This window comes from Xenopus tropicalis, chromosome 3 (assembly GCF_000004195.4).
Source record: "Xenopus tropicalis strain Nigerian chromosome 3, UCB_Xtro_10.0, whole genome shotgun sequence".
Taxonomy (NCBI): domain Eukaryota; kingdom Metazoa; phylum Chordata; class Amphibia; order Anura; family Pipidae; genus Xenopus; species Xenopus tropicalis.
The window spans coordinates 108,100,971-108,127,019 of NC_030679.2; the positions used below are offsets into that span (position 1 = coordinate 108,100,971).

A 26,049-nucleotide genomic window follows, 5' to 3' on the forward strand; every position below is an offset into this window, starting at 1 on the left:
GGCTGGCGGAAGCAGAAGCTGGGCAAGCGTGGGGTTGGTTGAGGCCTACGTCTATAAACGCTAGAGATGGGGGAGAGCAGCCCAGAGAAGGTCAGAGCAATGCGGAACGGCTTCGTTACCGAACTCGCAGTTTTCTCAGCGCCAGCTAAAAGCCGCACCGCGCGGAGCATAATGGGAGTTATAGTTGGACAGCGGCTAGAAGATAGTGCCGGGCTAGGGACACATTGGTAGTTGTATGACTTTCCAACGTAAAGTGCAGCCGGCAGGGATTTTTAGACTGAACGCTTAGCCTTGTCTTGTACTGGGCACACATGTAAAAGAGTTTGTGCCCCATTCAAGAGTTTGTATAATACCTAACGTTGATATGCTTCTAGGTTGCGTCTCCCTGAGGGTTGCCTGCGCCTGTTTTGCTTGCATTTGCTACTTTGTGCTGTCGCTTATCATTTGGCACCAATTGCTACTGCTTGTAAGCAGCCCTGTGTCAGTGTCACTGTGTGCCTTCTCTTGTCTGCAACTTCAATATCCCTGTATCAGTCATACATTGTGTTGTCTTTGCTTGGCACACACTGGTGTCTATGGCTGTCGCTTATTTGCTGTGTGTGTACATGCTATTGTCTGCACCTATTGCCAGTCCTTGTCATGTATCTTGTGTAAGCATGTGTGCCAATGGATGAGAAGCAGCTGGGGAAAGCCCAATACAAAGTGGAGATGTTAATAAGAAGAGTTAGGGCTGACACACGGGGAGATTAGTCGCCCTTGACTAATCTCCCCATGTGTCACAGCTCTTAGGTGGCTACCCAGGCAATTTGTTATTGTTTTTTTTCTCTAACATGACGTTAAAGGGGAACTCTGGCTTCTGAACCAAACTGCTCCACACAACACAGAAACCTCTAAGGGCTCTGGCACACGGGGGAGATTAGTCGCCCGCGATTAACTCCCTGTTCGCGGGCGACTAATCTCCCCGAGTTGCCTACCCCTGCCATCGCGAGTCTTTTTCGGCGATTTGCGCGAAATCGCGCCGCCGCGTCTGCCATCCCGCCGGCGACTTACATGTTCGCCGGTGGGATGGCAGGGGTAGGCAACTCGGGGAGATTAGTCGCCCACGAACAGGGAGTTAATCGCGGGCGACTAATCTCCCCCGTGTGCCAGAGCCCTTATACACCTATCACTGTAATATATTTCTTCAAATAGAATGAATAAATACTATTTTTATGTACTGAAACCCACCTGCAAAACAGTTCTTCTTTTTCTGTATCATATGAAATCCTGGCAGGGGAGAAAGGACGTCTGTTACATTTTTTTTGTTTCAAAGTAGTCAGCCAGGAGAGCAGGGGGCCAGGCTTAGGGAACTGTTCCAAACCATATTATTACATTAAAAATCATGAAAAGGCTGCATTTTTTAATTGAGGTACATTGCAAAGTTGCTTGAAATTATGTTTACTTTTCAAAAAGCTTAAGTTGTGTTTGGGGGAGTTGCCCTTTAAAAATTATGTTTGTGAGGCTAGATTTGTAATAGTATTATTCTTTGTAAATCATATCTGAAATGGGAATAAAAATAAGCCCTGGCTTTTATAAGTAACCAGAGGCCCAAACGGCCCCTACCAGACCAATAAATAGTGACTGTCTGTGGCTTCTCAAAGCAGCACCTCTGGCATTTGCCAGAATCCACAGATTGCCAGTTGACCTGTTGTAAATATTTATATTCAGGCTCCTTCCTTTTTATAGTTAAATCCGTCCTTCAAACCATTCGGATTGCAGTGGTATGTCAGGCCCTAGTAACAGGCAGTGATCTAAACTGAAGAAAAATAATGTCAATTTGGCTATTGGACACATCAGGTTTAGTATTATTTTCTTGTTCTAATAGCCTTATGGTTCAGTTCTAGCATTTTTAATATATATATATATATATATATATATATATATATATATATATATATTGGTTTATAGCTGTTTTTCTTCTTTTATTATCACTAATTGAATATAATCTGTACTTTTCTTTTAAAGGCAAATTCCGAATCTCTAAGAGAGGACGGTAACAAACATTTTAAAGCTGGGGACTATGAAGCGGCACTGTCATGCTACACAAAAGCAATTAGTCTCACAAGTGACAAAGCGGATAAGGCAGTTTTGCACAGAAATCGTTCTGCTTGCTACCTAAAACTGGTACGTTCAGGTCAGGCTCTATCTGCAGATTGCAACTAGCAGCTTTGCCCATAGACCTCATGCAATGGCATTCCTGGCTGATGCAAAAGGCATAAGTTACTAATGTACATCCATGTTTTTAACTGCAGGATGACTTCACCAAAGCTGAAGAAGATGCGTCAAAGGGTAAATACTTTACTTTTTATATCATGTTTTATTTATGGCATTTAACACCATACTCATGCAGGCCCGGATTTGTGGCAAGGCCACAAAGGCCCGGGCCTAGGGTGGCATGCCGCCCCGCCGCAACAAAATTTTTACATTTTGCGCCCATACGGAGCAATGGGAACTTCTCCCCACTGCTCCGTATGGGAGTTTAATTGTCGCGCATGTGCACTTGCGTCGGCGTGGGGGGGAGGTTTTTTCACGCATGCACGCGGGAGGGCGTGAATGGGGGGCGGCGGCGGCGGCGCCTAGATTTAAATACCGGCGCTGTACTCATGTACTACAGGTGGTCACAGACAATATTAACTCTAATGTCCCATGGGGAAATTTAGTCGCTGCGATTTTTAAAAAAGCGAGTTCCAGCAACAAGTTGCTTGTCTTTTCCTAACAAGCGATTACTAGAGATTTCCACAACTGAGCAATTCTGTTTCCCACAAATCCAGGTGTCTTATTTCCCGCCCACAATTAGAAATTACATTCAGTGCAATGGGAAATCTCAGTGACTTCCCACTCAGTGGGTTTTACTTTCAGCGATTCCAGTAGTTTTGAATGACAATACTTTCTTTGTAAAATCTCTCGAAAAAGGGTCTCATAGCGGTTTGGAGCGATAATCGATTTGAAGTAGTATTGTCGGTTTAGGTACTGGCAAAAAAATTATTTTCTTCTCTATGTAGAGACAGAATGAACAACTTTTTGCTTTTTAAAAATTGCAGCAACTAATCTCTCTGTGGGACATTAGCCAAAACCTATATCTTATTTAAAGCTTAGTTGACTGCCTACCCAATTTGAAAGACTTACAGTAAAATTACACTAAACAACACACTAGCACTTGCAAAATAGGTTTGTTTCATTTTAATAGCATAGGAGATGAGGCTCTCATTTAATTACATCCAATAACTGTTCTGTGGTTTTTCTTGATATGATATAATTAGCCTTTTATATTTCTCCCTATGTTTAGTTATGTGTTTCCCTGCTGCGGAGGATATATAAGGGCAGTGACACATGAGGAGATTAGTCGTGCCGCGATTAATCTTGTCTAGTGGGGGTGACTAAAAATGTAAATCGGCGTTAGGAAAACATTCAGAAAAGATTTGCAGACAACTAAACTTTTCATGTGTCATTGCCCTAAAGAATTATAGATTTTTTAGGCCTTTTTAAAGTCTTGTAACAGTTTTAGTCTTGTATATCTGTTACTGTTATAAGAAAAACAGCTTGTCTCAGGTATTGTTTTAAGGCACACATAAAACTTTTTTTTTTGTTTTTTTACATATGACTTTAATTCTGGGTTCTCTAAAGAAGCAGATCTTTGTCCTTTTAGGCCATTTACACAATAGGCTAAACTAAGCTACTGTATATACTCGAGTATAAGCCTAGTTTTTCAGCACCCAAAATGTGCTGAAAAAAGTCACCCTCGGCTTATACTCGAGACGGGTGCCATGGGTCCCTCTAGACTAGCACCCTCTCTTCTTTGTGTGCAAATTAGGCCACCTGCAACCAGACCCTCCAGTGCCCTGGCTTAGGCTCCCACTAGCAATACTTATTTCCCCTTACGTCTCCTCCGGGACCGGGTCTGCTGCCAGTTTGCCAATGTGCAATGAGCGTGGGGTAGTACTCATATTGTTTTTGTTGACCCTCTTCTCCGCTTACAGAGCTAGTTTACTGTTTTTCTTTGAAATAAATATTGAAAAACACTGATGCCTCAGTTAATGTAATTTTATTGGTATTTATTTTGATTATTAAAACTTAGCAGTAGCTGCTGCATTTCCCACCCTAGGCTTATACTCGAGTCAATAAGTTTTTACAGTTTTCCTAGGTAAAATTAGGTACCTCGGCTTATATTCGGATCGGCTTATATTTGAGTATATATGGTAATCCAATCTCTTGACCCTCAGGCCAGATATCGGTTACACAGGCTTTGGGCCCTTACATGGTCCAATAATCTATCAAATGAATGAGCCCAGTCAGCAGCTATAGCACAGGTTTAGGATCCATCAGGAAACCTGTTTATGAATTACATCATGAAGGACATCTTCCATAGACTCCATTTTAATCAAATAATTATTAAAAATAATTTATTTTTTCTCTGTAATAATAAAACGGCACCTTGTATGTGATCTAAGATATGATTAATCCTTATTGAAGGCAAAAATCCTTTGGGTTTAATTAATGTTTCAATTTTTTAGTAGACTTAAGGTATGGAGATCCAAATTACAGAAATACCTTATTCAAAAAAAACCAGATATTGAGCCTTCTGGATAACAGATGCCTGTAGAACCAGGAATGGACTATTTAATTGTGTTGTCTATGGTTTTATATACACTCTTTTGAACATAAGCTGAATACAGAAACGTCTTTTCCTGTTGGTTAAAAAATTATTGCAGTGGAATTTGTTTCCCTTAATTCAGTTTTGCTTATTTTCTAGCTATTGAGGTGGATGGAGGTGACGTGAAAGCACTATTCAGGCGCAGCCAGGCCTTGGAGAAACTTGGCCGAGTAGACCAGGCAATAATTGATCTTCGCCGATGCCTTACTCTAGAGCCAAAAAACAAAGTTTTTCAAGAGGCTGTGAGAAACCTTGGAATTCGTGCTCAAGAGAAAGTTAGTGAGATCAAATTATGTGGCAATAAGTCATGATTTGCTTTTAAATTGTAGCTCAATAAATAATGGAGACATAAATGCAAACATCTATTTTTCTAGACACAAGGTGTGTCTTTAGAAAGGTCCCAAACAGGCACTGAAACCTTGACAAATAAATACATTTTGGTTTTTCAGAGTGTGTCTGTCATTTGCTATATTATTTCCTTTTTCTTTAAGACCAAACACGGGCATGTGCTATTTTTATTTGAGTGCACCTCAAGTGAGATTAAATGGGGTAGGCACACTTTTTTAATTCAGACTTAGAACCAGAAATTAAACTTTGCATGCTGCTTACAACAGGAATAAGGGTGTTCAAACTGCAGAATTTAGAGCATAGCATACTCTCTAGCAAGCAAGGAACAAAGTCTCATCCAGGTTTTGTACATTTATGACTTCCATTACGGTGCACACAGGAGGGGCTTCAAGCCCTTTACTCTATCTTGTATACTGGGCCCCATTTACTTCAATTTAAAAGCGCTGAAATCTCTGATACAAGTTTATTTTTGGACTGAAATTATTTTGTACCAGAAGTTTTGGCCGCTTCCCATTTCCATTCAAATGAAAGAAAGCTGTAAGAGTCAGATTGTGTTTCTTCTCAGCCAGTTGAAATATGTGCCATAATCCTAAGATTTAATGATACTGCACACCTTCTACTGGCAAAATCCAAATAGATAACATTTACTAAAGCTATCACTACACAGCATTGTAGTAAAAAATAACTTATACTAATAGAAACATGTGGAACTTATGACAATTAATAGTGTGTTTGCTTAGGTCCGGCTCTTGTCTTCTACGGACTCTCGAGTAGACCAGATGTTTCAGATCTTGCTTGACCCTGAGGAGAAGGATGCAGAGAAACAACAAAAGGTATAGAGTAAATGAGGTAGTAAGAAAAGACAGATTTAGATATTACTGTTGTAGTTAACATTTGGCAATGTCTCTTTGCATTCCAGGCAGCACAGAATTTGATTGTACTTGCTCGGGAAGATGCTGGAGCAGAGAAAATTTTTCAGAGTGATGGAATCCGCCTACTGCTGCGAATGATGGATACAAAAAAACCAGATATGATATTGGCAGCTCTAAGGACATTGGTTGGCCTCTGCACTGATCACCAGTCACGTGTAAGTGACAGCATTCACTGTGGCCATCCAGATATTGAGTCAAGTCAGAAGTACCAGCCAACCCTTGTAGTTGGGGGAGTTGAGATTTAGCAAGAGTTGGAATGTGGGCTGGGTTGTTTCAGGTGCAGTACAAATAAAAGAAAAAGAGCAAACCACTCCTACTTTTCATGCTGAAAGGATCTTTCTTTTCTGTATCTGTATCTAGGCTATGGCAATACTCAGTGCTGTGGGCATAGAAAAGCTCTGTGCAGTGATGGCTATGGATGATGAGCAGGTATCGGTTGCAGCATGCAGTGTCCTACATGCTGTGTTTGACTCTCTAAAGGAAGGCATGAAAAAGGATTTTCGGGGGAAAGAAGCTGCCATTGTGCTGGGTAAGTTTTTTTTTTTTATTTTTTTTTTTTTTTAGTTTTAGTTTTGTCAGTATCGTGCCCAAATGCATTGGAGGCCATCTATTTTCTCTGGCCAAGCTACTGGCTGGGGAAGTACCCTGGTTACTTGTACACTCATTTAATACATGCGTTTAAATTTGAAATGGAGCAGTAATCTATAGCAACTGGCAATTTATTTTCAATAATCTAATGAAGTTTGAAAGCAACTTTGTGGGAAAGCAGCCCTTCCATTTATTACTCAGAAGGATACATGTCATCTATAAAAATATTAAAAAATAATTTCCGGATAACGGAAATCATTGTCTGCCTTTCTGAAGATCCTTCCCAGGAGCTGAAGTCTGTGATCCACAACCTTCTGGAGATGCTGACACGACCTAGTGTTTCAGCACATGGCAAGGAGAGTGCCCTAAATCTTCTGATGAAAGTGGTGCCTCGAAAGTCATTTCGGGATCCTGACAATGGAATGACACTATGGGTTATTGACACTGGTTAGTAAATCCTTGGAATTTATGTTGTATTTGTAAATGGTGTATATCTTAGTCACATAGGTTTGATTACTTTGGAAATGAACTGGATTTGCTCCTATCTGCTCCTTTATGTCTCTTTACTAGCTGTGGCATTGGGCTTGTGTACAGCTACACTGAGGAGATTTTGTTCTTAAATGGAAAGGTATTCATATAGGTCAACGCCATGGCTGTTAATCTACATGAAGGAGTGGAAGGGAGCATATCCACCTATGTACAAAACACAGGCAGGGAAAAGTGGGTTATATCTAATGTGCCCTTAGCCAACCAGAATGTTAGTTCCTTTTCAATGACAAGAAAAATGCATCATCTCATTGGCCTTAGCATAGTTTACATTGTTTTTAGCACTGGGTTCTACAGTTTTTATTGCAACATTGGCCACACACCCTCAGAACTGTGAGAGTGAATTTAGGAGAATCCTTCCTCATTGGTGCCTGGTGGACTGGTGATTAGTGGTAGAGGAAGTCCAAAAATGCACTCATTACTGCTACAATGTTAGGGTGAAGACACACTTGTTAAAGAATGTAAATTACCATTGGGATGGCATACACGTCGCTTCGGTTTTCCGAAGTTGCCCGAAATTTCCTCGTGAGGCAACTTCGGGTGACCAAAGCAATGCATATACCATCCCACCGGAGATTTACATTCTTGCCGGTGGGATGGCATATCGGAGAGATTAGTTGCCCGCAATAGTTAAGATTTATTGCGGGAGACAAATCTCCCCGTGTGCCACTGCCCTAAGTAGCCGTAACAAGTAGCTGCTTTTAAGTAGCTCAGGGTGTCTTCATCCTTACTAGCATTACCTTCACTGACTGTCCTAGCATTTAGTGGAGAAAGGAGGTATGATTCTGTCAATAGTTCTTTCTGTCAGTTATTTGAAGTATAGTATTGTTTACATTTGAGTTCCTAAATATGTAAACCTCCTGTGAAGGCAAAGAGAAAATGCAGTCCATGTCCCAGTGGGATTTTTAAACCTGCCTGATCAATTTTCAGTCAGATATAGGTTGTCAGACCTGTGAGAGGGCCTTATACAGGGGCCAATAATCTGACAACTCGGTCCAGAAGGACAGAATCACCAGCTTTTATCAACCCCTTGATGGCCACCTTAAACCAGTTCACAGTCTACCTACATCAACTCTATTAGACTTCTTTTTTACGGGCATAAATAATGTGATTTGCAGGTACTGTCCATTGTTGAACTGCAGATTTTATGGTAATAGTTTCCTTCAAAAGTTAAATAGACATATACTCGGAAATATATAACTATGGAATGGAAAGCGCATTCTTCCCCATCCATACAGTTTTGGGAAAATTGGGTCAATCAATCAGTGCCCGTATACAAATTTATATATGCCAGGAGAGGCTGTCCAACAAAGTTTTAAAAAATCTGGTCCCCATGGTTGGACAAGCACAATATGGAAGGATGACTCCAGCCCCCCCTACCATAGCATACCCTAATACCCAGTATACAAAAAAGGGCCATAAGGCACCCCTTCCCCCCTTATTCTCCCCTTTCGTTCTTTTAAATTACTTTTGTCCTTTCACCTCCGCAGAATCATCAAAACAGTGGTAGCAATGCACAGTTTATGTTTAAATTCTCTTTATTTGTTAAGTTAGCATTAAGAAAATGAAAAAACAGAAATACAGATGTACATGTTATGTAATATTACAATGGGAACCATTAAGGGTTATTGATGTGTTATGACTGGCTACTATGTTTATTTAAGGATTTCTTTTTTTTTTTTTTTTTTTTGAAGGTTGATTTTTATTGGTTTTTTAAACAATAAAATTAAAGTAAAGGAAGAAAGAAAAAGGGAAGAGAGAGAGGGGTTGGAGAGTAACCAGTTATTGTGCCATGGTGGCTGGAGAGGGGACCAGATTTGTTCAAATTTAGCCGGGCAGCCTCTGGCTAGGTAGACAAGCTTATAGAGTTCCAATTGCGAGTTGACCAGATTAATCCATTTACGAAGGGATGGAAGCGTTGGGCCCATCCAATGCAGGGCAATGGTTTTTTTGGCATAAAAAAATAGCAGCCTCAATAATAATTTTGTGTTCCTTCTGGGCATCAGTGTGTCAAGGGTACCCAGTATGCAGGTGGCTGGGTTGAGTACTTGCGGTAGTTCCAGTTCTGTTTCCATGAATTCTGTGACTTTACGCCAAAACTTTTGTATTTCAGGGCAGTCCCAGATTAAGTGTAGAAAGTTGGCCATGTGAGCTTTGCATCTTAGACAATTAGGAGAGTCTAGTTTTCCCATGTTGTGTAGTTTTTGTGGGGTAAGGTATGTCTAATGGATGATTTTAAATTGTATCAGTCTGTCTCTTGTGCTTATCAGGGGTTGGTATAGGTTGTCTATGATTTCTTCCCAGTCGTCTGGGTTCAGTTGTATCCCTGAGGTTTCCCACTTGAGCTTTACCCTAGGCCGCGGGTCATATCTCTGACTAATTAGGAGCTTATAAGCATTTGAGAGCAATTTGGTTTTAGTTGGTTGCATTGTCAAGTGTTCTAGGTCTGAGTGTTGTATTTGCGGTTGTTGTTGGAACTGTGTTTCACATAAGTGTTTTATCTGCGCAAATCTGAGGTCTGACAGGCCGAGCCGGGAGGCAAGTTGTTGCATCTGGGGTAGCGTGTGTAGTTCTCCACTCGAGTAGAGATGGTCTATACGTTTTATCCCTAATCTAGCCCACGATTCTGCTTCCGGAAAGGTTGAAAAGTGTATTAAATTGCTATTTCCCCATAGTGGGGTATCAGGGGAGATTGAATCTGTCCTATTAGTTAGATGTAGCATGGAGTCCCAGGCTTTTTTTGTGGCATCCATGACTGGTGGCAGTGGACTGATATCTTTTCTTGTCCTATATAGGGCATTGTGTAGGCTTTCTACAGATGTAAAATAGAGAGCCTCTAAAATTGATGCCGGATTCTCAGGGTCGAATACTTTCCAGTTTGCTATGTGTATGCATTGAGAAGCTAGGTAATAGAGCTCATAGTTAGAAGATGCTAATCCCAATTGGTCCTGTGGGGCATTTAGCTTTTTCCTAGAGAGGGTTGGTGATTTGTTTCCCCATATAAATGTAGATTGAATGCGGTCGATTTCTAATAAGGTCTTTTTGGGTATATGACAGGGGGTATTGCTGAGTTGGTAGAGGAATTTAGGGAGAAAGATCATTTTACATATATTGATTCTGCCTATTAACGTGAGCTTTGTCCAGAATTTGAGAGTATCCACGAATTTATTGTGGAAGGATTTCTTTTTTTAATGAACTTTTCAGAAACTTTGTACCCTATCTCCCAATGAAACTTTTTAAAAAAAAAAAAAAAAAAAAAAAGTGAAATAGGGAGAGCAAGAATCATTTTTTTTAAGTGTAGGTAGAGTGTAAGTGCTGCTGCATTGTACTTGATCTTTCTTCATTCAGGCTTAAAGAAAATTCTTGAAGTGGGTGGAAGCCTTGTGGAGTTTCCTGGAAGTCTTTCTGTGACAGAGTCTACCAGGATGAGCGCTTCGGTGCTTCTTAACAAGCTCTTTGATGACCTTAAATGTGATGCAGAAAGGGAGAATTTCCACAAGCTTTGTGAGGATTATGTACGGTAAGTCGTATGTTTGCCATGACTTGAATTTAAAAAGTGGCATTTCTCATTTTGACAACTTTTAGTTGGTTTAGTAAGACTTAATTTGGTGGCATCTGCATTTCTTTACAGTTTTTTTGTCTTGACATATTATATTGACATGTTTATGTACCTTCTCACAAAATTTTTACAACAGGAGCTTGTTTGAAGGCCATGGTATGGATGGAAAACTACGCTCGATACAGACTGTGTCCTGCCTTTTGCAGGGACCTTCTGAGGCTGGTAATCGAACTCTGGAGCTTACAGGTATCATGGAAAGTATCATATCCCTCTGTTCCTCTGAACGGGAAATTGATCAGCAGGTAGCAGTAGAAGCATTGATTTATGCTGCTGGAAAAGCTAAGCGAGCGTCTTTCATCACTGCTAATGGAGTCACGCTACTTAAGGATATTTATAAGAAGAATGAAAATGATGCCATTCGTATTCGCGCTTTGGTGGTAGGCACCCCCAATTTTTTATTTGTACTTATTTGTATTTTTCTTTTTTAGTGGTTGTAAATTCAAATGATCAACAAATGTTTGCCCTTTGCAATTATGGCTCAACACTGCCAGAATCATAATCTGTTTTCCATTCTTTCAGTGGGAGCAGTGACAAATTATGAATGGTGTTTTGAATGTTGCATATGTAACTCAAATCGTTTATTTGTTTTCTTTTGTCTTTTTTTTTATTATTATTTCTTGAGCTAAACAGGCAAACTCCTTGTAAGGCAGTTTATTAGACTGCCAGTGTATAACCCCCTCCCTTCAGCCCTTGTTGTAACTGTTCTGGAAAAAGCATTCTATTATGCAAGGGGAATATCTGTGCACTGGTAATTTAGTTATCTACCTTGCAAGCAACAAATATAGAGTAGCTTCACTTTCCCTGTTTATCTCAAGAAAAAGAACCATAGCTTCTTCAATATTAAAACAGTAAGCAAAACTCAAGCCATATTCATTGCACTCCTGCTGAATTGCTGATTTGCAGCACTGCTCTGGCAAAGACAAGTCTTTGAAAAATTATTGTTTAAAGCATTTTTATATAAACTCTTTGGAGTTTATAATTATAATTCTCAGTATATTTATTAATATATGCATATACTAACTTGATGGGGAAAAAAGCATGCACATTAAAAAATGTGTTAAAAAGCCCCATCCTAAGCAATTGTTTTTAAGTTATCTTGCTGCTATTGCCACTTGATTTATTAAATGGTGCATTGAATGTGGGTTTATTAGAATTATGTACATTGTTCACAGAATTAAATTCTTTATTAAAGGGTTTATTTGGGATATATCTCTGATTGATTAAACACTATTCTAAAGATTCACATTCTAGTGTGATGATTTGTGCTTTGTAGGGTCTCTGCAAATTGGGATCAGCAGGAGGAACTGACTTCAGTATGAAACAGTTTGCAGAGGGATCCACCATCAAGCTAGCCAAGCAGTGCCGCAAGTAAGTTTTTTTTTTTTTTTTGTATTTATGGCCTTTTACATGGTCTGTCATCCTCTATAACATGTACATTGTGAAAACAAACCATCTCAGGAGCTATGTTGTCAGAAATTTCTAAATTATTTACAAACTTTTTTTTTCTTGCATGGTCATTTGTTTGCATATTTGGCCACAAACTAGTTTGGTGTTGGGGAGACAGTGCTTCTTTGCTCAACATGTTCTAGAGCTTACTTTTAGAAACTACTACCTTTATTAGCTTTGTTGCAACTAAGATGATGGAGCTATTTAGTACTTTAAGGGCTGTGACACATGGAGAGATTAGTCGCCGCGCTACAAATCTCCGTTGTCGCAGGCGACTAATCTCCCCGAAATTCCATCCCACCGGTTAGAATGTAAATAGCCAGTGCAGTGGCATACGTGGCGCCGCGATTTTCCAAAGTCATGGAAGTTGCCTTGAGAGGAAACTTCAGCCACTTCAGCAAATCGCCCGTGTGTCACAGCCCTAAGGGCCAAGCAGATGGGTAGAATTAGTTGCCTGTGAAAAATCTTTGCTTCTGCAAGTGACTAATCTCCCCATAATGATTTTGCACCGCAATAAAGTAAATTGCAGATGGGAAAACAAATGCTTTACTTAGTTTTTCCGAAGTTGCCTCACAAGGCAACTTTGGGTGACTTCAGAAAAAGTAAGCGCTATGTAAGTTTTCCCACTGGCAATTTACTTTATTTCCAATGTGAAAGCATTTCAGGGAGATAAGTTGCCCACAGTAGCAAAGATTTATCATGGGCAACCAATTTCCCTGGGTACCAGCAGCCTAAAGGGGATGTTTACCTTCCAAATACTTTTTTTCAGTTCAGTTGGTCCCACATACACTAGAAATTAAGACTTTTTTAGTTGCTTTCTATGTAGCTTTTTGGTATTGGAGTTTATTTTTCACCTTACCTTGTCTCCCTAGAGCAGCTCTGGGAGTGGGATGGCCGACTCTGTAATGGCAGTGGCACACAGTGAGTTTTGTTGCTCACGGTAAATCTGCATTACCATTGGTGACAGAATCTGATCTCCATAAAATGCCTTCCTATTGCCGAACATTTGGATTGCCGCAAATAAAACCTATTACTTCCTACAGTCTAGCTTAATCCACAAATGTGTTTCACTCCATATCCCTTTGCTACTATAGTAGAACCCCCATTTTATGTTTTACAGTGGACCAGAAAAAAACTCAAGGAAAATGTGTTAAAGGAACAGTAACACCAAAAAAAGTGTATAAAAGTAATAACAATATAATGTACTGTTGCCCTGCATTGCTGCTACAACTGGTGTGTTTGCCTCAGAAAGACTACTATAGTTTATATAAGTAAGCTGCTGTGTAGCCATGGGGGCAGCCATTCAAAGGAGAAAAGGCACAGGTTACTTAGCAGATAACAGATAAACCCCCATTATATGGGGCTTATCTACTAGTTATCTGCTATGTAACCTGTGCCTTTTCTCCTTTTTTCCAGCTTCAATGGCTGCCCCCATGGCTACACAGCAGCTTATTTATATAGTAGCTTTTCTGTAGCAAAAACACCAGTTTTTTTGCAGAGCAACGGCATATTATATTTTAATTACTTTAAAACACTTTAATTTTTTGATGTTACTGTTCCTTTAAAGCAACTTAAGTTTGAAAGCCACTTTGAAAGTCAGATGCACAAGCTAAAACAAAAAGTGATTTGTGGATGCCTCTATGAGGTGCAAACTTATTGCAATTCATGTGGCAAAATATATAAAAATAAAATTGGTGTGAGTGCAAAAATAGTGTAAAATTTGAAATGTGGGAATGTGAAATCAGGGTTTGACAGTATAATGTGTTTGTAATAGGTGGTTGTGTAATGAGACGATTGAGTCAAGCACTCGTCGTTGGGCTGTGGAAGGCTTGGCGTACCTGACATTTGATGCTGATGTTAAGGAAGAGTTTGTAGAAGATAAGACTGCATTGCAAGCAATGTTCACGCTAGCCAAGGTACAAGATGAGTGCAAGTATATTGTAACTTTCTCAGTTCCTACTTGCTTAGGATTTGTAGCAGTATGACAATGTACAGGGTAATATGGTATTATAATTGGAATTTTTTATGAAGTAGTACATTTGTGGGTTTCCTTTACTCCTCTAACTATAATCTAGAAAAAGTGGAGTTACAGGTGAACATATCATTGCTAGCACACTCTCTATTTTATTTTTCACCTAATCCAAATTGAAGAGTGTGCCCAAGTATATGCACATTATATATAATAATCTTCTTGTATTGCCCTTTGTTATCTAGCAGCACCTGGGGTAACCTAGGATACATACAAGTGCAGAACCTTTCTGTTCCAGTAGGCCTTTCAGCCTATATACAGTGGAGGAAATAATTATTTGACCCCTCACTGATTTTGTAAGTTTGTCCAATGACAAAGAAATGAAAAGTCTCAGAACAGTATCATTTCAATGGTAGGTTTATTTTAACAGTGGCAGATAGCACATCAAAAGGAAAATCGAAAAAATAACTTTAAATAAAAGATAGCAACTGATTTGCATTTCATTGAGTGAAATAAGTTTTTGAATCCTCTAACAAAAAAAGACTTAATACTTAGTGGAAAAACCCTTGTTTGCAAGCACAGAGGTCAAACGTTTCTTGTAATTGATGACCAAGTTTGCGCACATTTTAGGAGGAATGTTGGTCCCACTCCTCTTTGCAGATCATCTCTAAATCCCTAAGGTTTCGAGGCTGTCTCTGTGCAACTCTGAGCTTGAGCTCCCTCCATAGGTTTTCTATTGGATTAAGGTCCGGAGACTGACTAGGCCACTCCATGACCTTAATGTGCTTCTTCTTGAGCCACTCCTTTGTTGCCTTTGCTGTATGTTTTGGGTCATTGTCGTGCTGGAACACCCATCCACGACCCATTTTCAGTTTCCTGGCAGAGGGAAGGAGGTTGTCGTTCAGGATTTCACGATACATGGCTCCGTCCATTTTCCCGTTAATGCGAATAAGTTGTCCTGTGCCCTTAGCAGAAAAACACCCCCAAAGCAAAATGTTTCCACCCCCATGCTTGACGGTGGGGACGGTGTTTTGGGGGTCATAGGCAGCATTTTTCTTCCTCCAAACACAGCGAGTTGAGTTAATGCCAAAGAGCTCTATTTTGGTCTCATCAGACCACAGCACCTTCTCCCAGTCACTCACAGAATCATTCAGGTGTTCATTGGCAAACTTCAGACGGGCCTGCACATGTGCCTTCTTGAGCAGGGGGACCTTGCGAGCCCTGCAGGATTTTAATCCATTGCGGTGTAATGTGTTTCCAATGGTTTTCTTGGTGACTGTGGTCCCTGCTAATTTGAGGTCATTAACTAACTCCTCCCGTGTAGTTCTAGGATGCTTTTTCACCTTTCTCAGAATCATTGACACCCCACGAGGTGAGATCTTGCGTGGAGCCCCAGAGCGAGGTCGATTGATGGTCATTTTGTGCTCCTTCCATTTTCGAACAATCGCACCAACAGTTGTCACCTTCTCTCCCAGCTTCTTGCTAATGGTTTTGTAGCCCATTCCAGCCTTGTGCAGGTCTACAATTTTGTCTCTGACATCCTTGGACAGCTCTTTGCTCTTTCCCATGTTGGAGAGTTTGGAGTCTGCTTGATTGATTGATTCTGTGGACAGGTGTCTTTTATACAGGTGACTAGTTAAGACAGGTGTCCTTAATGAGGTTGACTAATTGAGTAGAAGTGTCTAACCACTCTGTGGGAGCCAGAACTCTTAATGGTTGGTAGGGGTTCAAAAACTTATTTCACTCAATGAAATGCAAATCAGTTGCTATCTTTTATTTAAAGTTATTTTTTCGATTTTCCTTTTGATGTGCTATCTGCCACTGTTAAAATAAACCTACCATTGAAATGATACTGTTCTGAGACTTTTCATTTCTTTGTCACTGGACAAACTTACAAAATCAGTGAGGGGTCAAATAATTATTTCCTCCACTGTACACTCCAGACTGTTTTATTTATTGGCCACTTCTTGTCTTGACCAGTTAACAGTATTGCAGTCAAACTATAGAGTACACAGTACCAAATTATACAAAGGGCTTTTGTTCAGATGTTAAAAGAACACTATATATTTTCACATTTGCAATCAACGCCTTATAACATTGATGGATGCCTTATTAAAAAAGATTAAATTATTAGTTAAAGGAGACATATTGGATAAATGGAAAAAAATCCTAATTTTGTAGGCAATTATGAATAATATATGGTGCTGGTTTGACATTGGTCTAAAATTGAATACAGTCTGTAAAAATGACCCCTGTATAGGAGCTCCCTATAGATCCTATCAGGTCTCTGTGTTTCAAAGTAAGGATGGGCGTGTCCTGCCAGAAGCACAGCCCTGCAGTCACACAAGCAAAGACAGACTTCAGTTCCTTATCAGGTCATCCTAGATGCTGATTGGTTCCTATCCTACAGTGCTTGTACTGAGAGCCACCGGCTCCCCCACATCCAGAGAATTCAGGCAGCAGGAATGGAACAGATGGGCAGGACTAGTAAGGTTTGGGGGGAATTTCTCAACAAATCAGTCTGAAACCCCAAGTTTATTAACTCAATCCTTCTATGTTTAGAGCAGTATAATTCACTGGTACGCTCATAATTTTTACGTAAGTCTCCTTTAAGAAACATCTGTGTATGAAATAATAAAGCTTTGGCAGAATGGTCTTTCTTCTACACCATTAATACTATAGCATACATTTGAATCTACTCTGCACATTAAATGTAATATTCTGTCATATCTTTCTTTCCATCCAACTTTCTTTGCAGTCACAGGACAAGACTGTGTTATTTGCTGTAGCATCCACCTTGGTGAACTGCACAAACAGTTATGATCGTGAAGCAATAGATCCGCAGATGCTGGAACTGGCAAAATATGCAAAGCAGCATGTTCCTGAGGAACACCCAAAGGTAAGAGCGACGGTCACAGCCCAGCACTGTGATCCCAGCATTACTTATTCCCTTAATTTGATCTATATGTTGCTGCATTATTAGGGAATTTAGTAGCAAATAAGAACAACTTGCAAGAAAACCTCTACTCTGCTTTTATTGTTACTGTAGTGTTATTGATCGGGGGAGCAGTAGCAACTAGCAGAGCAGAAACCTTTGGGCAGTGTGTATACTTTAAAATACATTTAAAGCTCAGTTACAAAGGACAAAGCCATACATCCTTAAAAAAAAAATATAAAAAAAGTTAAAATGTCATCCTTATTGCAGGCTATTAAAAACATATTATGGCATAGAAGCAAAATAGAAACACATTGCCTGATGCGTTTCAAACCCCAGGGCCTTAATCTTAGGCTCCTATGCCATAATATGTTTTTAATAGCCTGAAATAATGGATTTTAAGCATTTTTTATCTTTTTGAGCCTTGTTCGCATTTGAAGCCTGCACTCCTTTATTTCTATTCTACTAACTGACCGGAAGTGAATGTTGTGGGTGTTGAACTATAGCGGCACAGTTAGAGCAACTTTCATGGTTATTGTAAATATATTTAAAGCCATATATTCTTCAAGGCTATATACTCTGCATTTAAACATTGAGATTTGTATTTAATTGGAAAATGTCAAGCTGCTCAGAAATGTCAGTATGTCCTATTTATAGTGTCCTTAGGGTTCACGTAATATAGTGCTAAGTAGGGTTCACATAATAAGGTACTAAGAACCAAAAAGAGAAGTTGGGTTTTATCTTTCATCATAACAATTCAAGTGCAAATAACTTTTGAAGCTATAACAGGACTGACATGGCATAGAAGGACTCCTTGATATGTAAGCAATTGTGGTTATTGTCTGGTTGACAGGACAAGAAGGAATTTGTTGAAACCCGTGTGCACAAACTTCTGGCAGCAGGTGTGGTATCAGCATTGGTCTGTATGGTAAAAAATGAAAGCCCAGCACTGACAGACTCTTCCAAAGAACTTATATCCAGGTAGGCTAACCTATATGTGGGATATATTGAGATCATAGAGAGAGAGATTGATATTTATGTAGAGGATTTCATAAACTGCTTGTGCTACTGCTCTAGCTGTTTGATGGTCCATTATACTAGCTTTGGGCAGGAAGGCCTCTTGATAGACTTGGTAAAACTGCCTGTGGATATATATTTACTTTTGTGAGTTAATGTTCCTCTGTCCTTTTTCCTCCCCCTCAAGGGTTTTCTTGGCTTTAGTGGACAAAGCTGAAGACAGAGGAAATGTTGTTGCTCAGGGGGGTGGAAAGGTAAATATTGTAGAGGAGCAGGCAGGTGTAGAATTCATGGATATTCCATTTGACATATCTTTTGAAAATACATTATTTTGTGGTTTAGACATGGGAAAATGTATTGTCTCTCTTTTAGGCTCTTATACCACTGGCATTAGAAGGAACAGATGTTGGGAAAACAAAAGCAGCCCAAGCATTAGCCAAGATATCCATCACCTCAAATCCTGAGATTGCTTTTCCTGGAGAAAGAGTAAGCATGCATTTTTTACTTTGGAGGAAATTATTTATTTAGGCTTGTCACTGGTTGTTATTATGACATTTACAAATATAAATAAGTGCAATTCTCAGTGTATGCTCCTCACTTTAGATACCTCGTGTCTCAGGTCAAATAAAGTCCAATAAATTACTCCAAAGTGCCCTCTTCTGCTTTAGACTTAGCGATGAGGTCTTAGGAGGAAAAGAAGAAAAAAAAATAAAGTGTAATACTGTTATTACTTCACAATGTGCACTTTCATGTGCTTTTTAACACCAGTGATGACTTTTACTTATATCACCCTTTTGTGCCCAGTTGTGATATCCCTTTCCGATTGCCAATCTACTTACAGACCCCCTCGGGTTTATATGGCATCCAATTGGTTCACTTATAGCTCACGACTCTCTGCTTTCCCACCTCTTAATTTCAGGCAGTGTTAGGAACCACTTCACATAGGTAAATTTCCAACTTTAGCAACTTTAGGTTAATTCCACGACCTTTCTGTTTCCCTTCCCCTTCTGTGCATTTACTGTGGGATAAATGCATACGCCATATGTGTAAAAACTTAAATGCTTTAATATAAATAAAACTTCCCAATACACTCACAAACAGAGTATAGGATGCGCATGTCAGGAGACACTGGTATGGATCAGGTGGCTGCTCCTTTTTCTTTCCCTGTTCCCGACCTGCAGTGTCGTTCCTGGGTTCAGCAGTCCTGCCCTGTATAGTGCTCCTCCTCTCTGTCCTCTCTCACTGCTTCCGCTGTTATTATGACATGTAACAGAGTATATATATATATATATATATATATATATATATATATATATATATATATATATATGTAAAAAAAAAGGGAAAGTTGTGCTCAACCACTAAATTTTAAACCATTAGGCGGGGGTGCAATGAGGTTGTGACCACGAAATACATAGAAACAACAACAAGAGATCCTCTGCACTCACCCATTATCAATATATAGAGCATTAAGACATTCGGTGCATTTAAGCTACTAAGAAATGCCCTTCCCTTTAAGCAAAACAGGGATTGTTTGTCCATATATTGCAATATACTTCTTTTAGCTTTTAGTAGCTTAAAAGTCCCTTGGCTAAATGTATATTGAAGCAGTAGAATTCTTAATGAATCACATAAATCAGTGTAGGAACTGGTCAAAAGGGATGACTTTGACGCAGTTGGCCAGCTTGAAGTATATTGCAATATATGGACAAACAATCCCTGTTTTGCTTAAAGGGAAGGGCATTTCTTAGTAGCTTAAATGCACCGAATGTCTTAATGTTCTATATATTGATAATGGGTGAGTGCAGAGGATCTCTTGTTGTTGTTTCTATGTATTTCGTGGTCACAACCTCATTGCACCCCCGCCTAATGGTTTAAAATTTAGTGGTTGAGCACAACTTTCCCTTTTTTTTTACATATATATATATATATATATATATATATATATATATATATATATATATATATATATATATATATATATATATATATATATTTGATCCCAACTAAAATATATTTAATCCTTATTGGAGGTTAAACAAGCCTATTGGGTTTATTCAATATTTGAATTATTTTTAGAAGACTTAAGTTATGGAGATCCAAATTACGGAAAGATCCCTTATCCGGAAAACCCCAGGTCCCAAGCATTCTGGATAACAGGTCCCATACCTGTATATAAATTGTTGTGCAAGACCGAATGATCAATTTTCTTACTGTGAATGTCCAATAGATCTATGAGGTGGTCAGGCCCCTTGTCAGCCTTCTTCACCTTAATCGAACAGGCCTTCAGAACTTTGAAGCATTGATGGCACTGACAAATTTGGCAGGGATTAGTGAAAGGTTAAGGTAAGAATTTTATTTTGTTGTTCATTGCTAAGTTTTTTCAAATGTGTAAATGTAGACTGTGATTATTTTCGGGGCTTTATATCTGTTGGATGTAATCAAGCAAAATATATAATTGCATGCCAGCTATACAGATTTGGTTTATGAATTATGATCAGTTATACAGTGCTGTACCTCTTTCTGTATTCTTTGTGTATATTTGGTATTGTTTTAGCTGTGTGTTGTGGTTGCTGTAATCCCACATGTACATAACCAAGCTGTTTGCTTTAGGTCTAAGATTATCAGTGAGAAGGCAGCATCCATGATCGAGGGTTACATGTTTGAAGAGCACGAGATGATTCGCGTCGCAGCAACAGAGTGTATGTGCAACATGGCTATGAGTAAAGAGGTAAGGAGGAAACTGTCAGGCAGATTAGGGGTTGTCATTGTTTAAAGGGGTGTTCACCTTTAAATTAACTTTTAGTATGTTGTAGAGCCGTGATCCCCAACCAGTGGCTCATGAGTAACATGTTGCTCAGCAAACCCCTTGGATGTTGCTCCCAGTGGCCTCAAAGCAGATGCTTATTTTTGAATTTCTGGTTAGGAGTCAGGCTTTGATTGCATACAAACCCAGTGTAATTGCTAAGCAGGTCCTTCTGTAGGCTTCCAGTCCAAGATAGGGGCTATCAAAAAGCCAATTATAGCTCTCATTGGCACCTCCAGGAACTTTTTTCATTGCTTGTGTTGCTCTGCAAAACTTTTTCCATTTGAATGTGGCTCATGGGTATAAAAGGTTGGGGATCCCTGTTGTAGAGAGTGCTGAGACAATTTACATTTGGTCTTTATTTTTTATTACTTTTGAATTATTTAGCTTTTTGTTCAGCAGCTCCTTGGTTTAGAATTTTAGCAGTTATGTGGTTGCTAGGGTCTTAGTAATCCTAGCAACCAGGCAGTGGTTTGAATGAGACTTTGGAATATGCATGGGAGAGGGTCTGAATAGAAAGCCAAGTAATACAAAGTAATAGTAACAAAAAAAATTATAGCCTCAAATAACAATAGTTTTTTGGCTGCCGGGGACAGTTACCCCCATTTTAAAGCTGGAGAAAGTCAAAAGAGGTAAGCAAATAATTCAAACACAATAAAAAGAAATGAAGACCAGTTAAAAAGTTGCTAAGAATTGGCCATTCTATAACATACTAAAAGTTAACTTAAAGGTGAACCACCCCTTTGAGTCTTGATCCTTTACAACAATTTGCGTTAATCAGTATGTAGGATGTATAAATGGCATCTACTCTCAACAATGACACTGAAACATTGTGCTGCCTATGCCTCACTCGAATAATTGGCCCACTGTATGGAAAGGCTGGACAGCCAGTATCACACCAGAATGGTATATTCTAGGAACATATACTGTAAACTCTAACTGCTCTTGTTTTTTTATATATGGTTTCCCCCAATTGAGTCTGTCTTACATGTGAAATGTTTTGTAGGTGCAGGACCTGTTTTTAGTAGAAGGGTCAGACCGCTTAAAGCTAATGGTTTTATACAGTGGTGAAGATGATGAACGGTTACGTCGTGCAGCTTCTGGAACCCTTGCCATGTTGACTTCATTGGAGCCTAAACTTTGCACAAGAATTACACAAGTGGTAAGCAAAAATGTTTTTATTTTATGATGTACAGTTGTTACCAGTGATCGTCTATCTTTGGAATTGTCACTAACAGCCTTTTAGGTTATTGGGTATAAAAAAAGGCAGAACCCAGCTTCCCTTTGGGACAGCAAATTCTAAATGTTATTAAAGGACAAGGAAAGTCATATTCTCTGGGGAAGGGAGGCGGGGGCACTTCCAATTTGTTAGCATTGCACCCCTATCTTTCAATATTACAGGGTTTTTTTGTGATGATCCAGGATTTGGGCAAGCAGACCTGGACCACTGAACTGTATGTGCAAGGTCAACATAGAACAGGGCCCCCAATAGTGGGGAGGGTGCTAGGCACATAGCTTTTCTGTCAGCCTTCCCCTAGTCTTGTGCGTGATACCTGTGCAACCCACTCTCGACTGATATATAGTTTTTATGTAAAGCAAATGGAACCTCTGAGGGATTGATCAAAATGGCAGTGCAGTTCTACAGTCTTCTAATATTCTAGTCTAAATGGATTTTGTCACATCCACTGGAAGTATCTACCATAAAGCTATAACAGTTGCCCAAATTCAGTAAATCATAAAAATAGTTTATATAAGATATCCCTTAGATCAGATATATCAATAGATATATCAATATATACTTTATGTGATACAGAAATGCAGGAGATCTGGAGTTGCACTGGGGAGGAAGATAGTTGTGCTATGAATTAAAGGCTTTAGAAGAAAATATATAAAATTCTCAGCATCTATAAATGTGTGTTGTATGACCTTGCAGACAGTGCACTGGATGGAGATCCTGCAAGCTTTGCTTCTTAGTGAGAACATAGATCTTCAGCATCGTGGTGGCGTTGTTGTCCTCAACATGATGACTGCAGACAAGGAAGTGGCAGAAAAAATGATGGAGAGTGAGATGTTGGAGATCCTGTCTGTGCTTGCAAAGAATGAGGAGGAAGAGAAGAAAAAGGCAGTGACCTCAGTTGCCAAGGAGTGTTTAGCTAAGGCTGTTGAGTATGGGTTAATCAAGGCCACTGAGTCTGCAGAATGAGATAGACTCTGACATATTCTTCAAAAGATTCCACAGCACCAAGAGGAACTGAAAATGACAGAACTCATAGGGTGTTTCTTTAGTGTGCACAACATTGTATAGCACCCAGCGCATGCAATGGATACCAGAGGCCTTCATCCCCAAATTAGGCTAAGACTGAATAGTGGGACTGGCAGTCTACATATTGTCTGGCTGCTGCTGCTGCACTTCCTAGAGTTTTTAGATCAATTATTCAACTTCATGAAATGCTTGAATTGTTATTTTGCTGCTGAAGCATCGCACATCCATTCCACATTTCCATTGTATGTGTCTTACACCAGAATGCATTTTCCCCACAACATGAGCCTGACGGCTTGAGAATGTTTCTTAGCAGATAATCTTCATATTAGCTAAACTTGTTATGCTTTAAATTATTTTCATATTTGGACCAATTTGTTTGAGCTTGCTTTCTTCTCATAGGCACATTTATATATGTACAATACAAAATGTATCCTACAATCACCATTATAGAATGAACTTGCGCTAAAAATGAAATATCCTATGAGAAAACCTCATATGATCTTATACAGCACTGTTATCTAAATACAGGGGTAAGAATCATACTGCCAATACAGATTCCTGTCAGCCTGGCTGAAGCAAACCAGTGTGTGAACACAACTGCCTAAAATGTATAGCTGGGAGAAGTGAACCCTCTCGCTTCTGTATTTAGATTTGGTGCTTACTCTGAAAAGCTACAGTGTAAAAAGGAGAGTATTTTATGGAAGGTTTTCAATTCTTTTAAACTAACTCTCTAGTGCAGGGATGGGGTACAGATACAACAAAACAATGCACCATTAGTGCTTTAATTTTTTTTTTAATTGAAAGGAATAGGTAGAACACAGTTTGACTCATGGTGTGTTGGTGTATACTGCTCCTTTAATGGAGAATGTGAATTATAAATTTCCTTCACTTCAAAAACCTGCTGCCCTTTAGGAAGTGAGATGATGTGTAACATGAGTTTGTTTATTTTTCTATTTACTTTTGTACTTTTTGTTTATTTACTATTCTTTTATTCTATTTGCCCAGCAAATCAAATAATAACAACAGGAGATTTAGTTTAATTAAAAGATCCGGCAGAATACATTTTCAGCACAAATTCATGTTGTATAATATCCATTCCATTTTTAAGCAATTTACCAACCTAAAGTGACCAGAGGTAAAAGTATTGGTTGAGAGACTTTTAGTAATTAGTAATTTTACTAAACAGACATTTGCTTTTCTATATATTGTGCTTTATTGTTTTTTGTCCTTCTAAGCAATGTACTAGGTGTGGCTATTGTTATTTTCTTCTTTCTGTTTTGTTTACATTACATGCCGTCACTTGCTGGTCCCTGCAAAGCCTCGGCTACGGGCATAATGCACTTCCATTCCATTCATTCATGCCTTTTATACTGAACTGATCGTTATTATTATAATTTATAAGCTCTAAGAGAATATCAACAAATGGCAGGATGATACAGATGATGTACTATTATATAAAGAGAATTTTTCACAGAAGTTCATTTTTGTTATCTTTTAGCTAAATTTATCTGATGTGGCTTCTCCACTATTTCCCATTTTATATTTTAACCCTAAAGTACAGGAACTTGCAGCCTTTAGGATTCTGGTTTTAATATATTTTGGGAATGCTGTAGGTTGTGTGTTGACCAGCACCATGCAATCCTGTTTATGAAAAAGTTTAAAGGAGAACTGGCATTTCTTTTAACCTGAACCCAAGTTTTAGTGGTTGTTTAAAAGTCTTTTTTAGAATGTTTTTTTTATTAATCTTTCTTAAAAAATGATTTATTAGCATGCTGTCACTTAGGCACTCCATCAGTGATTATGCTACATGACACGAGTGTGTTTGCAACTGTTGAAGAACTCACAAATCATTTCATATAAATAAATAACTGAACAAATGAAAAGGTTTTACAATTACTTGAGGGTGGCAAAATTTTGGTACTCATTAGTTACTGTAATCACTTACCTGATACCCCAGGCCATTGCTTCTGTTAGCACAAAACAGCCCGGGGTTTTTCACAGCAAGCAACATGGAGGAATCCTGTTCGTCTGGTTCTTTAAAATCTTGGGCCGATTTATGGGCAGTAGAAAAAACTGCTTTTTTGTTGAAGTGAAGAAAGAAGAAGCAGGAAGGGGATCATTCCATGTTGCTCACTGAAAGAACGCCAGAATCTTCCCCGCTACGCTTACATGGGGGGGAAAGGGAGGGGGGGCTGGGCGAGCATGCCGGGTTGCCTAGGGCCCCTGCCCATCTTGTCCCTGTGCAAGATGGACCCCTGATTGCACACACTCCTTCATTGACTGCCTACTGCCTTATTCTTCTAGGCCAGGTGGATTATTAAGTATTTAAAAAAATTCCAAAAGTACCACCTTTTTCAGTGACTGATGTTTTAGCTTTGCATGTTCCTGAATAAAAGCTCATCCCTGACTTGCTCTGGTTGCACCCTTTCAAAATAGCCAAGGTAATCAAGCAAGTATTGAAAGATTTACAAGACGGGTACTAATACTTGCAATCATGTGCCTGGGCGCAGTGGCACACACTCCTTTCTTGCCTGCCTACTGCCATCTCCCAGGCCAGGTGCACCAGTGCATATAAGTAAAAGATTGGGATCGACAGTAGAGAATTTTTTCAAGAAAAACTCGGCCCTGTCCTGATCACACTGGACCCCTAGGCATACACACCTTGCTATCTGTGCTGTCAGGCTACTCTGTGCCTTCCCTGCTGTGTCCAGGGGCACACCGGACCCTGCCAGTGCAAATAAAAAGTGGCTTTAGAGGCTGTAAGAAACCTCTGATATTTAATTCCTTGATAGCACCTTGCCTGCTACTATATATTTCTAAACTTTTGGGAGGAGTAGAGGTTTGTGGAAAGTGTAGCCTAGGGGCCTCATGTCACTGAGGTGTCAACCCT

General features: G+C 39.3%; 1 protein-coding gene across 1 annotated transcript; it reads left to right on the top strand.

Annotated features, from left to right (window-relative positions):
• On the top strand, positions 1 to 24,635 carry unc45a (unc-45 myosin chaperone A). Its single transcript, NM_001008189.1, is given in 20 exon segments — positions 1 to 90; positions 2,005 to 2,163; positions 2,292 to 2,328; positions 4,790 to 4,965; positions 5,779 to 5,871; positions 5,958 to 6,125; positions 6,331 to 6,499; positions 6,835 to 7,005; positions 10,453 to 10,624; positions 10,800 to 11,100; positions 11,997 to 12,091; positions 13,944 to 14,085; positions 16,897 to 17,037; positions 17,927 to 18,054; positions 18,278 to 18,344; positions 18,463 to 18,576; positions 20,321 to 20,436; positions 20,704 to 20,821; positions 21,903 to 22,058; positions 22,830 to 24,635. Coding segments are annotated over 20 exon segments (2,817 nt in total). The 5' UTR covers positions 1 to 66; the 3' UTR covers positions 23,100 to 24,635.
• The last annotated feature ends 1,414 nt before the right edge of the window (positions 24,636 to 26,049 follow it).